We start from the raw sequence: 12,329 nt of genomic DNA, 5'->3' as shown, positions 1-12,329 counted from the left end.
GAGCCAAGGGCAAGCCTGCTTTACCTGATCGGAGCAGTGGAGTTCTCTAGCTTCCACCAGGCCTTTGGGGGGTTTAGGTAGCGGCACCACAGCTCCCAGTCAAAGCCCTGCGCAGCCAGTGGATATTCTTCTATCTCAAAGTTGTCGAATTTGATGTTATCAAAGGATGGTGAGATGATCCGCTTCCGGTTCTCCTTGATTCGGGTCAGGACAGGTTCAGCCCTGGGGGGCAGGAGAAGAGAGAAGGGGTCACTACTGCTAAGGTGAACAACAAGACCACAACCCCAAAGGCCTCTCCCACTGACAGAGGAGCACCCACTGGCCAGCTCCAATGGAGAGGTGGACGCCCCTGCACAGAATCCCTATCCATCCGCCATCCTCTGACCGCTCTGCCTTGCCACCAGGCCTGACCAACTGTTATGGATTGAATGATGTCCTACAGGATGATATGCTGCCTGTGCCCGTGAATTAGAGACTTTGGGGGAAGAAATCATCAGTTACATCATATCAGACTAGGACAGGTCCGGGTCCTAATGCCTTCTGGATGGTGTCTCATAAAGGGGGAGAAAACACCCAGAGAGTCACCCACACGGAGAAGGTGCCATGGGAAGATGTGCCTACAAGCCAAGAGACACCTGGCATTCCCACCGCTGGAGAGGACAAGGAAGGATCTACCTGGCCAGTGGACAGAGAGAAAGTGTGACCCGGCCAACACGGGCACCGACGGTGAGGATGGCGCGGGACGGGCCGTGTTTCACGCTGTGGTGCACCGGGTCGTGCTGACACCACAGTGGCGTCCAGACTGTGGGAAACAAACATCTGTGTGTCCGTGAAGACCCCTGCCCTGTAGGATTTGGAGGCAGCAGCCGTACGGAGCTCTGAGGCCACCCCTTTAACACGCCTAGCACCGGGCCCAGACATTCTCCTTCCGGCCAGACGAGAGCGCCTCCCTGTCCCCCCGGTGTTCCTTCTCTCAGGTGGAGTAAAGCACAAAACAGAACAACACACCAAGGCTTTCTCAAAAGCAGGAAAAGCACAAGGAAGACATCCAAAGATTCCTGGGAAGCCTTTCAATTGGGCTTCGATTTTGCTGACGTGTCGTGTATCACGCTGGAGGAGAGGAGGTGAAATTGGCAGAGCACCTAAGTGTGAATTCAGCCCACATCCCTGAGTTCGATCCTGCAGTGCTGCCTCAGTCCTTCCAGACTCAGACCGGCTGTGCTGCCCCTCGCTCCCCACCTGTGCCAGGCAGTGGGGGGTGGGGGGGCAGCACTGCAGGGCTCTCTTGAAAAGCCATGAGGCCCCCACGGGCATCAGGCGAGTCATGCATTTGCCGACAGGAATGATAAGCTTCTCATTAATATTGACTTTTTTGCATAATTGTTTATTCCAATCAGCTTGAAATACTTAGTGTCCTTCTTCATTCTTGGCCATAAATCCAGTGAAAATGCTTTTTAAATAGTCACAAATGGCAAACGGGGACTTCAACTGTAAAAAACGGCTGCATTTGCAACCTTAATTCTGGCCCATTATGCAAAAGCATGTCAGTACCTGCCCATGCTGGGTCTCCCATCTTCCCGTGGCTCGACAGCCACCATGCCCTCCTGAGCCCACCTCAGGGAGGCTGGGTGAAGGGAACAGGCCAATATTATCAGGCAGATCAGTTAAGAAGGTGGATTCCTACTGGCCCCGGCTCTTGCCACTGCTTTTGCCTCGGATGCCCCATCTCCCCAAAGCCACACACAGTGGGCTGCACCACGCCCTCCTGACCCTGAGGGGTGCCAGCAAGGGTGGCCCGTCCTGCCAGGCTGCAGCCACCATGGTCTTCTAGCTGCTCTCTCACCCCCTTCAGCCCTTCAGTGCCCCAGGCTGGGAGACACAGGTATGCTCAGACAGAGCTCCCCAGTGGGGAGCAGCTGAGATTATGTGCTGCTGCTGGCCTGGCCTTGGTATTTTGGGGGAGGCAGGGGTTCCTGGAACACGTCTGCCCACTTGGCCCTGTCTGTGCAGATGGCCCAGGCAGTTTCCAGTTCCTCCTTTCCAGGCATTGGGTCCCTCCCCGTCCCTGGGTGACCCGCCTCTCTCGGCTTTGCCTGTGACTTGGACGTCATTCCTCACTCGTATTTCCTAGAGGATCTCGCCTCATGTCACCAGATCCCTGAGACTCTCTTCTGTCCTGCTGGTCCAGCTGCCCCCACTGCAGGCCCAGTCTTCTTGACATGACACTCACATCCCCAAAGCTCACTAGTGCCCTGAGGTTGCTCCTTTCCCTCCGGCCCAGCACGGAGATCCCAGCATGCTCTGCACCCATTTGAACCAGAGCCCCTGGACGACAGTGGGGCTCATCCACCTCTCCTAACGAGGTCAGCCGGGCACTTACCAGCCCACGTTGAACTCCACGTGGGCATCGAAGAGCGCCACCACGGGGGCAGTGGCCACCCTCCAGCCGCTGACCCTGGATCTGATGAGGCCTTCCTGCTTCCTGTGGCGTACGACCTTGATGAAACCTGGCTTCTGGCCATTCATCTTGTCGACATATTCTGTCAGCTTCTCCTTCAGCTCCTCTGTTGGGGGAAAAATGCAGCTTTTGCTTAGTGGAGGGCAGAAGGAATGGTCAAAGCCAAGGCAGGCTGGGGGACCACACCCTTTCCCGAGTCTGCTGGGAATCCCCCCACAAAAACCAGTGCAGGGGGGTGAACAAGCATGTGCTCAGCATTGAAGGGGAAATAGGGGAAGTGCTTTGTTAAGCTCCAACAGCTTACACTGGTGCATCAATGGTTAAACACGTGGCTGCTGACCCAAAGGTTGGCATCTGGAACATTCTGAGTGGCTCAGAGCAGGAGATATACTCCAAGAAAGACGACAGCCCAGGGAACCTTAATTCGCCTGTCACATGAGGTTCTTCTGAGTCGGAGTCGGAGTGGACTAACGACACCAACACCACCACCCTGAGCAAGGTCATGTCACACACACACACACACACACACACACACACACACACACACACACACACAGAGCCTCATTTACTTTTTACAAGAAGCCACGTTCCTCTCATCCGCTTAGTTACATCCTTCCTCTTTGTGCCGTCCTCCAAACCCAACCTCCCACCATCGAATCCATGCTGACTCGTGGAGAGCCCATGCAGAGTTATGGAGCCTGGAAACCTTTACAAGACAAGACAGCTTCACCCTTTGAGCTACCAATCTTTCAGTGAACAGCCCCACATCCTCTAGGCTTCCCATAAGCCCCAGAGATATCATGGCCCGTGAAGGCCCAGCCCTGGAGCTCTGTGTTTCTGGGACATGGGTGGCCGCGAGCTGTGCACGTGAGCAGTTGGCATAGGTGTACTGTCTGCTACTGGTGGGCTGTGGGCGCTGGCCCAGGCCATGCTGTCGGCTCCCCTGCTTTCTCAGGGTCTGGGAGTGGAACCTGCAGCCCAGGAACAAAAGGTCAGCTGCAGCCCCTGGCTCCTCAGCCAATGGAAGAGTGACAACTACACTCGTTATGGCTCTGATAGCTCTTTCCCAGGAACCGAGGGCCGCGTGGGCCACATTCTCCCACCTCTACCGCCGCACCTCTCTGGGGCTCAGCTGCTAGTGAGGGTCAAGTGTCAAAGGTTGCAAGTTGGCCCTCTCCAGGATGCCATAGCAGATCCAGTCAATGAGACCACTGTCCACATTCATATCCCTGATCTGGTCCTGATATAAAGCCCTGGTGCCACTATGGTTGGTTGTCATCGGGCCGACAACCTCAAGGTCAGCTGTCCCAGCTCCCCGTTGCTCTGCAGGAGAAAGACTTGCTCACTGGGAGAGCTACCATGAAGATCTGCAGTCTCAGGAACCCTGTGGAGGGAGGCTCTGAGTGCAGTTGGCTCGATGGCAGTGGGCTTGGGGTCTGAACCCTGTGACCTTGCTGCTTGCGGACTTCTAACCTTGGGTCCTTTGTCAGCCTTTGACACATGCTCAGATTGCTGGGACAGGTCAGCGGAGAGACAGACAGAAGCTATGAGGGAAGATGGGAACGTTTTTTGGTTGTTGTTGGGCATCTAATCCAGTTTCTGTCAAGTTGATGTGACTCATGGTGACCCACTGTGCCTTAGAGAACTAGGCTGCCGGAGGCACTCTTTCCATTAAAAAATGCAGTTTTTATTGTGAATTGAGTGAAGGTTTACAGAGCAGGTCCATTTCCCACTCAACAATTCATACACATGCTGTTTCATCGCATTCATTGCCACCCCCAAAGTCACATCCTTATCCCACTTCCTCCCTGTGTGTCCTGTTTCCATCCCTCCTTATTTCCTCATCCTTCGGGAACTTCATCCTTAGAGAGACACATGCCCTTTGACCTCCAAGGGTCCTTAATCTAGGTTGCCGGTACCTCCCTGGTGTGACTGTTCCCTTAATAGACCTGTCTGTTGTTGGGCTGCCTATTGAGCTGTGGGGGGAGATCATGTCCAAGCCTGAGAGGTGATGCAAAGGGCCATCGTCTTGGGGGTTCCACCAGTCTCTATTCCACCAGTCAGCCTGGTCTTTTTTTATTAAACATTTTATTAGGGGCTCATACAACTCATCGCAATCCAGACATACATCAATTGTGTAAAGCACATCTGTATATTTATTGCCCTCATCATTTTCAAAACATTTGCTCTCCACATAAGCCCCTCTTCCCCCCCCCTCCGTCGCTGCTCCCCCCTCCCTCATGAGCTCTTGATAATTTATAAATTATTATTTTGTCATATATTGCCCTGTCTGACATCTCCCTTCACCTCCTTTTCTGTTGTCTGTCACCCAGGGAGGAGGTCACATGTAGATCCTTGTAATCAGTTCCCTCTTTCCAACCCACTCTCCCTCTACCTTCCCAGTATTGCCACTCACACCCCTGGTTCTGAAAGTATCATCCGCCCTGGATTCCCTGTGCCTCCAGCTCCTATCTGCACCAATGTACATCCTCTTCTCTGTCCAGACTTGCAAGGTAGAATTTGGATCATGATAGTTGGGTGGGGGGGAGGGCGGAGGGCGGAGGAAGCATTTAGGAACTAGAGGAAAGTTGTATTTTCAATCGGTGGTATATCACACCTTGACTCCTCCCCTAGACCCCTCTGCGAGGGGATCTCCAGTGGCCAACAAATGGGCTTTGGGTCTCCACTCTGCACTTCCCCTTCATTCACTATGGTAAGAATTTTTTTTTTTTTTTTTTTGCATGATGCCTGATACCTGATCCCTTCAACACCTCGTGGTCGCACAGGTTGGTGTGCTTCTTCCATGTGGGCTTTGTTGCTTCTGAGCTAGATGGCCGCTTGTTTACCTTCAAGCCTTTAAGACCCCAGACACTATCTCTTTTGATAGTCGGGTACCATCAGCTTTCTTCACCACATTTGCTTATGTACCGGTTTGTCCTCAGTGATCATATCATGGAGGTGTGCATCCGATGATATGATTTTTTGTTCTTTGATGCCTGATAACTGATCCCTTCGGAACCTTATGCTCACACAGGCTGGTGTGCTTCTTCCATGTGGGCTTTGTTGCTTCTGAGCTAGATGGCCGCTTGTTTATCTTCAAACCTTTAAGACCCCAGACGCTATATCTTTTGATAGCCGAGAACCATCAGCTTTCTTCACCATATTTGCTTATTCACCCGCCTTGTCTTCAGCGGTTGTGTAGGGAGGGTGAGCATCATAGAATGCCAATTTAGTAGAAGAAAGTCTTCTTGAATTGAGGGAGTACTTGAGTGGACAGCCTGGTCTTTTTACAAGTGATTTTGATCTTTTTGTTCCACAGCATTTCTCCTGCAAAATCCAGTTTCTCAAAGCATATTTTCCGTGGCTGGTTTTCTGGAAGTGAATCTTCTGCACCTGTGGGTGAACTCAACCTCCCTCATTTCAGTGAGCAGCCAAGCATGACAACTCCTTCCTCTCCCCAGGGGCTCCTTTGAGCCTCTGTTAGGTGCTAGCAGAACCACTGGTGGTTTCTTGGTAGAAGCCTCAACTTCCTGCAGGAAACCCAGGGTCAATTTCGGTCAATGCTCCTCACATACAGTCACCGCCCATCTCTCAGCAGGGGTGGCTTACATGTGGCTGTGACCCTGAAGAGCTTCCAGAGAGAGACGGACTTGGAAGGAAGGGCTGCCGATCCACTTCCCGACACAAAGCACTCAAACTCCGTGGACCACAGCACAACTCTCTGCAAGGGGTCCTGGAGATGGAGGAGGACTGTGTGGCATTTGGCTCTGTCGTCACCATGTGTTGGGGCTTGAACCGATGGCAGCTGAGAACAACCACCACGTGCTATGAACGTGTCAGTCAGTTGGTCCCACCCAGTCCTCATACGAACCCTAACAGCATGGCCATGAGCTGCTCTTACAGAAGAGGCCATGGAGAGCGGGGTTCACAACGGGAACCGGGCTACAGTGCCGATACACATGGAGCAGAATTAATCCGAAGTCGCTGTGCCTCCCAACTGGGTGCTCTTTCTGTGACCTGGAGCTGCCACTCTGAGGCACACCCTGCCCAGTGCCAGGCACCGTGCCAGCTGCTCCAGGACCCCTTCTCACACAAGCGGGCCCTGGGCTGTTTCACCAGGCGGTCACACTTCTGTTATCTCGTGTCTTTGTTATCTAACCCTTCCAGCTTCTGAAAAAGTGATGAGCAGACGGCTTTTTCTCTCATCCAAGCATCCTTTTGAACAGCGTGACCCCTGTCCGAAGCCAGGCCGGTGGGGGCCGTCAGGTGCTTCCAGCCCTGAGAAGATTCTGCTGACACTGGGGCTGCCGTTGGCACGCGGTCTGTCGCACATCAGCCAATATAAAATGACCTTGCGATCTGGGTTGGCCACAGCTGACAGGGCAGGCCGCTGGAGCGGGGAGGCCCAGGAGCCGCCGTCTCCCAAACGTTCGTCGGTCACCGCCATCAGACATAACTCAACCTGCCCCAAGGGGACAGGTCTCCAAATGCTGTCGCCAGCAGGCTTCTTGAAGCATTTACTGTTTCCCCATACCTCATACATTCTTTTTGAAATTTTAAAATTGAGCTTGCAGAGACTGATATTTGGGCTTTTGATACTGGCAATTAAGTGGAAGTGCCCAGAGCTTGGAGGGAGAAGTGGGCTACTGCCAAATAAATGGAAAAGAGCCCTCTCCCAGGGGAGGGGGTGCAGGGCCCTTGCCTCCTTCCCCAGCCCCCTGTGATAATCCTTACCTATGGGGCCACTGTGGCTGAGAGAGATTGGTGGGAGCAGGGCTATGGGTGATTGCTACCATTGAGTCCCCAATGAGTGTACTACCCTCTCAGTGGGGGTGGCCCCCATTGGGTTTGGGCTGGCCCCCATTGGGGTTGGGCTGGCCCACCAGCATAGGGGTGCTGTGCGTGCTCTAGAATCAGGCACCCTTGCAGCTTCTGCTTTTGCTTTCTTGCTGCCCTGAGAAGCTAAGAAGGGAGGCCTCGCCAGCCTCCTTGAGAATGCGTGGCCCAGGCAGTGCCCAGTCTCCCAGGCCTCCCAACGAGGCCCCGACATGTAAGCGAATCACCTGGGACGTTCCCATGAATGCACAGAGGAGCCCGGCTGACACCCAGCGCCAGGCTCTGTCAGCCCACACTGCAGAATCATGAGCCGATGCGGGGCTGCTGTTTGCAGTCGCTGAAGTCAGGGCTGGTGGGCTTTTTGATAAGGCCAATAACCTCGGGGTCATCGCTCTGGGGTGGTCCTGGCGCTGGATAAGGTTGTCGACTCTGGGGGCACAGGGAATGAAGTCAGAGCCAGGAAAGCCCTCTGAGAAGGGTGGCAGTGAGAGATGAAAAGGTTTTGCAGCTTATCACTGCTCCTTGCCCCTTTGTACCTCTGCGCTCTGGGCACAGAGAAAAAGAATAAAGGTTTCCATGGACCAGCTAGTGAAACATGCTATCTCCACCCAGCTGCTTCCCGAACAGCCGCTGCTGCTGCTGCTGCTGAGAAGGAATTCCCCCAGGTCCGATCAAACCAATGCTATCCACAAAAACAAAAGTCCTGAAATGCTCAGCAGAAGATCTGAACTTGACTAGCTTTTCACACTTTCTTTCAACCTTCCTCACCAGCAACGTCTGAAAGGAACTAGCACAAAAGCATTTCTGCATTTGCTAGAAAACTATCCAAGATATTGCCCTAGAGTATATTTTCTCTCCCCAAACAAATGCCTCTCAGAATTTAGCTACCACAAGATAGAGAGGGGATCTTTCTTCCTGAAACCTAAACACTAGCAGGAAACCCGGGATGCTTGCTTCTTGGTCAAGGCCACTAGGAATCCCAGAGGCAAACATAACGATGAATGAAAAGAGGTAAATATATAGTTTTGCTTCTCTACTTCTGTTACAGCTTTGTTGTCCAACTGTCGCTTTCAAGAGCACTGTCCTTTGTCCTGTTCCTCAACTGCTCACGAGTGTGGAAAGGGCAGTGGTGGAGCAGTCAGCCAGTTGACAATGGAAAGCTTTATGGTTGGAATCCACCAGGCAGTTTCAGGGCAGAAAGGCCTGGCAATCAGACCCTGTAAAGGTGACAACCTTGGAAACCCTGTGGGGCAGATTTACTCTGAGATGAAATCGACTTGAGATGCCTAATAAAGTAAACACCAATTTCAGTGACTTCAAAAGTATTTACAAACAGGGGTCAAAGTTCATGAGACGGAAAAAGAACAATCCCTTTAACAAACGGTGCTGTAAAACTGGATATTCATGTGCAGAAAAATGAAAGTATCCTTAGGTCACACCATATTCAAAGACTAACTCACTGGTCTGAAGACCTCCGGGTTCAAGCTACAATGATAATGCTCCTGGAAGACAATGAAGGGTCGAAATTACGGGTGTAATGTTTTCCAGAATCAGGTTACCAAACACAATTACAAATGCATGAGCAACAGAAGACAGAGTAGACACCTGGGATCTTCTGATACTTAAATATGTATGCTCATCAAAAGACTTTTATCAAAAGAAAAGCTACAGTCTGGGGAAAATCTTTGGGAACAACATATCTAATCAGAGCCTCGTTGCTAAAATATGTTGAAAATGTCAACAATTCAACAACAAAAAGGCAAACAATGCAATTAAAACATGGGCAAAGGACCCCAAAAGACACTTTCCTAACAAGGGCATTCAAGTGGCAAACAAACACATGAAACTGTGATGAACATTATTAGCCATCAGAGAGCTGCAAATCAAAACTACAATGAGATACTCTGATAGCTTGACTTTGTGTCAACTTGGCTGGGTCAGGAATTCTCAATTTGGCAGCTGAAGCCTTCCCCTTGATATGATCTGACATAATTAACTCCCTGATGGGCTCTGCTGGAAGCAGCCAAGGAGTATGAAAAGATTGGGAGGGGGACTACCCCTTAATGCAATTAGATGGGCTGTGGCTTACTCCTATATAAATTGCTGCCAACTGAAATGTACTTCCCTCCTCTTGGGGTTGTTTCCTATCTCATCAACCTACCGTTTCTTAGATTTGAGCCAATGGCTGCCATATTGTCTGCCAATGCTGGGAGCTAACAGCAGCCTGCCACATTGGCTGCCAACCTTGGGTTCATTTGACTCTGCAGCCAAGAGCCTGTCCTGCTGACCTTGGCCTCCACCAGCCTTTGGGCTCCCAGCTTCCTGGTTCATCTTCCTGCTTCTCATTCATCAGCCACAGCAGCGACATGAGTCAGGAAAAGCTTCCAGCTTAACATCTAGCCCATGAACTTGAACCAGACTTAACAGCTTCTTTAACGAGCCACTTCACACATACACACACCACACACACACACACACATTCTAGATATCTTTATGTTTATATGGCACATACCTTTATATACACATATATGTGTATATCACTGGGTTTGCGTCTCCAGAGAACTCAGCCTAACACAGATACCACTCAGCCCTACAAAAATGCCACTGCTCAAAACAAAACAGAAAATGCTGGTAAGGTTGTGGGGAGATTGGAACCTTTATACATTTCTATAGTGGGGCTGAAAATGGTTTAATCACTATGAAAAAAAGGTGTGCGCTGCCTCAAAACCCTAGAAATAAAAATACCTTATGATCCATCTATCCCACTCTTAGGTATATGTCCTCATCACTCATTCACTACCATTGGGTCAATGCTGATTCATCGTGACTCTATGGGACAGGGTAGAAGTTGCCCCTGTGAGTTTCTGAGACTGTAACTCTTTTTTAAAAATTAAAAATAAATCATTTATTGGGGGCTCTTACAGCTCTTATAACGTTCCACACATCAATTGTATCAAGTATATTTGTACATATGTTGCCATCCTCATTTCTAAAACATTTTCTACTTGAGCCCTTGGTGTATTTCTCTTTCCCCCTCCCTCCCCCACTCTCCCATCCTAGTGGATTCTTGATCAATTATATATTGGTATTATTATTTTGTATCTTTTTTTTTTAAACAATTTATTGGGGCTGATACAATTCTTTTCACAGTTCATACATATACATACATCAATTGTATAAAGCACATCTGTACAGTCTTTGCCCTAATCATTTTTTTTCTCTTTTCTTCTTTTACATTTTATTAGGGACTCCAACAACTCTTACCACAATCCATACATATACATACATCAATTGTATAAAGCACACCCATACATTCCCTGTCCCAATCATTCTCAAGGCATTTGCTCTCCACTTAAGCCCCTTGCATCAGGTCCTCTTTTTTTTTCCCCCCTCCCTCCCTTTTCCCCCCTCCCTCATATGCCCTTGGTAATTTATACCTCGTTATTTTGTCATATCTTGCCCTATTCGGGGTCTCCCTTCCCCCCTTCTCTGCTGTCCCTCTCCCAGGGAAGAGGTCACATGTGGCTCCTTGTAATCAGTTCCCCCTTTCCAACCCACTCACCCTCCACTCTCCCAGCATCGTCCCTCACGCCCTTGGTCCTGAAGGTATCATCCACCCTGGATTCCCTGTATCTCCAACCCTCATATGTACCAGTGTACAGCCTCTGTCCTATCCAGCCCTGCAAGGTAGAATTCGGATCATGGTAGTTGGGGGGAGGAAGCATCCAGGATCTGGGGGAAAGCTGTGTTCTTCATTGATACTACCTCACACCCTAATTAACCCATCTCCTCTCCTAAGCCCCTCTATGAGGGGATCTCCATTGGCCGACACTTGAGCCTTGGGTCTCCACTCTGCACTTCCCCCTTCATTTAATATAATATATATATACACATAAATACACATACATACACACAATGGGGCATTAATCCACCCAAGGGGAGGGTATGGTTTATATCTCCACAGGGAAAGTGGGACCAGACTTCAACCCAGTGTCGCAAGGTGTGAATGCAATATCCCGGCGTGGAGGACGGAACCGGTGGAGAGGTCTGGGAGGCTGGCCCCAGCACCATAAATTAAGTGGATTCCTGCCCCTCCCCCGAAAAGAACTTGTTCCAAAGGACGATATTGACCCTGCAGCTATGGGAGATGGACATATTTGATCAGAGCACACGGGAGCAGATGAAGGGGCAGGAGGAGAGAGTGGAGCACAGCCTGGCCCACCAGGCCGTGATGATGATGTTCCTGAGTAGAGCAGCCAGTCCACAGAGAGAACAACATGGCTGGCCCTACTATGAGACATGATGCCCCTCAGTGACTAAGGGCGATACAGGGGACAGCACCGGAGACACAGTGTGGGAATTGCACCTGACCTGATCCCACCACACCGAGGCAAAGCACTGGGGGAGTGCAGCGGAACAGCAAGGGAATGGAGTGGCAAGGTCCCCAGGGAATGCTGAAAGTGGACTTTGGGGCCAGGGCGTGGTGCCCCAACAGACTGGACTGGAAAACGCTCCTAAGGGCCAGCAAAGATCCCTGAACTAACTACAAGCTTTTCTCTTGTGAACTGTTTTGTTCTGTTCTTTTTCAGTGGTTTGTTTTGGTTGTTTTGTTGTCTGGTTGTATACTGTTGCTTTGTGTTCCTCTGTCTAGTTTTCGTGCATGTTAGTGACTCCACAGGTCTGTCTGAATAGGACAGGCTGGATGAACTATCTGGATGAAAAACAACGGGACCGACAGTTCCGGGGGGACTTGGGGTGGGGGGTAAGGGGAGGTAAGGAAGTGGTGTTAACAAACCCAGGGACAAGGGAAAAACATGGGACCCCAAAGGGTAGAGAAGGGGGAGTGGCAGGCCTGGTGGGAAATGATCAAGGGTAAGGTTGCTTAGAGAAGAGGTATACTCTAGCCCAGGTGGCGATGAAGCATGGTAGTAGGGCAGGAGGAAGGTCAAGGGAGATGGAGGAAAGAGCTAGGAGTCAAAGGGCATTCATGGAGGTCTAGACAAAGACATGTACATGCAAATATATATAGGAGGTT

The 12,329-nt window shown here is 50.6% G+C and overlaps 1 protein-coding gene across 2 annotated transcripts in view; it reads right to left on the bottom strand.

The window, feature by feature from the left end:
• The window catches only part of GALNT18 (polypeptide N-acetylgalactosaminyltransferase 18), a 373,528-nt gene that overhangs the window by 108,834 nt on the left and 252,365 nt on the right, over window positions 1-12,329 (bottom strand). For both annotated transcript variants that reach the window (XM_075548442.1, XM_075548443.1), the window contains exons 4-5: window positions 2,381-2,564; window positions 25-222 (exon numbers count right to left, since the gene is read on the bottom strand). In XM_075548442.1, coding sequence (XP_075404557.1) covers window positions 25-222; window positions 2,381-2,564 — 382 coding nt within the window. The remainder of the gene's footprint in view (window positions 1-24; window positions 223-2,380; window positions 2,565-12,329) is intronic.

This window comes from Tenrec ecaudatus, chromosome 4 (genome assembly GCF_050624435.1).
Source record: "Tenrec ecaudatus isolate mTenEca1 chromosome 4, mTenEca1.hap1, whole genome shotgun sequence".
NCBI classification, from domain to species: domain Eukaryota; kingdom Metazoa; phylum Chordata; class Mammalia; order Afrosoricida; family Tenrecidae; genus Tenrec; species Tenrec ecaudatus.
This window is presented reverse-complemented; position numbering and strand designations above follow the sequence as displayed.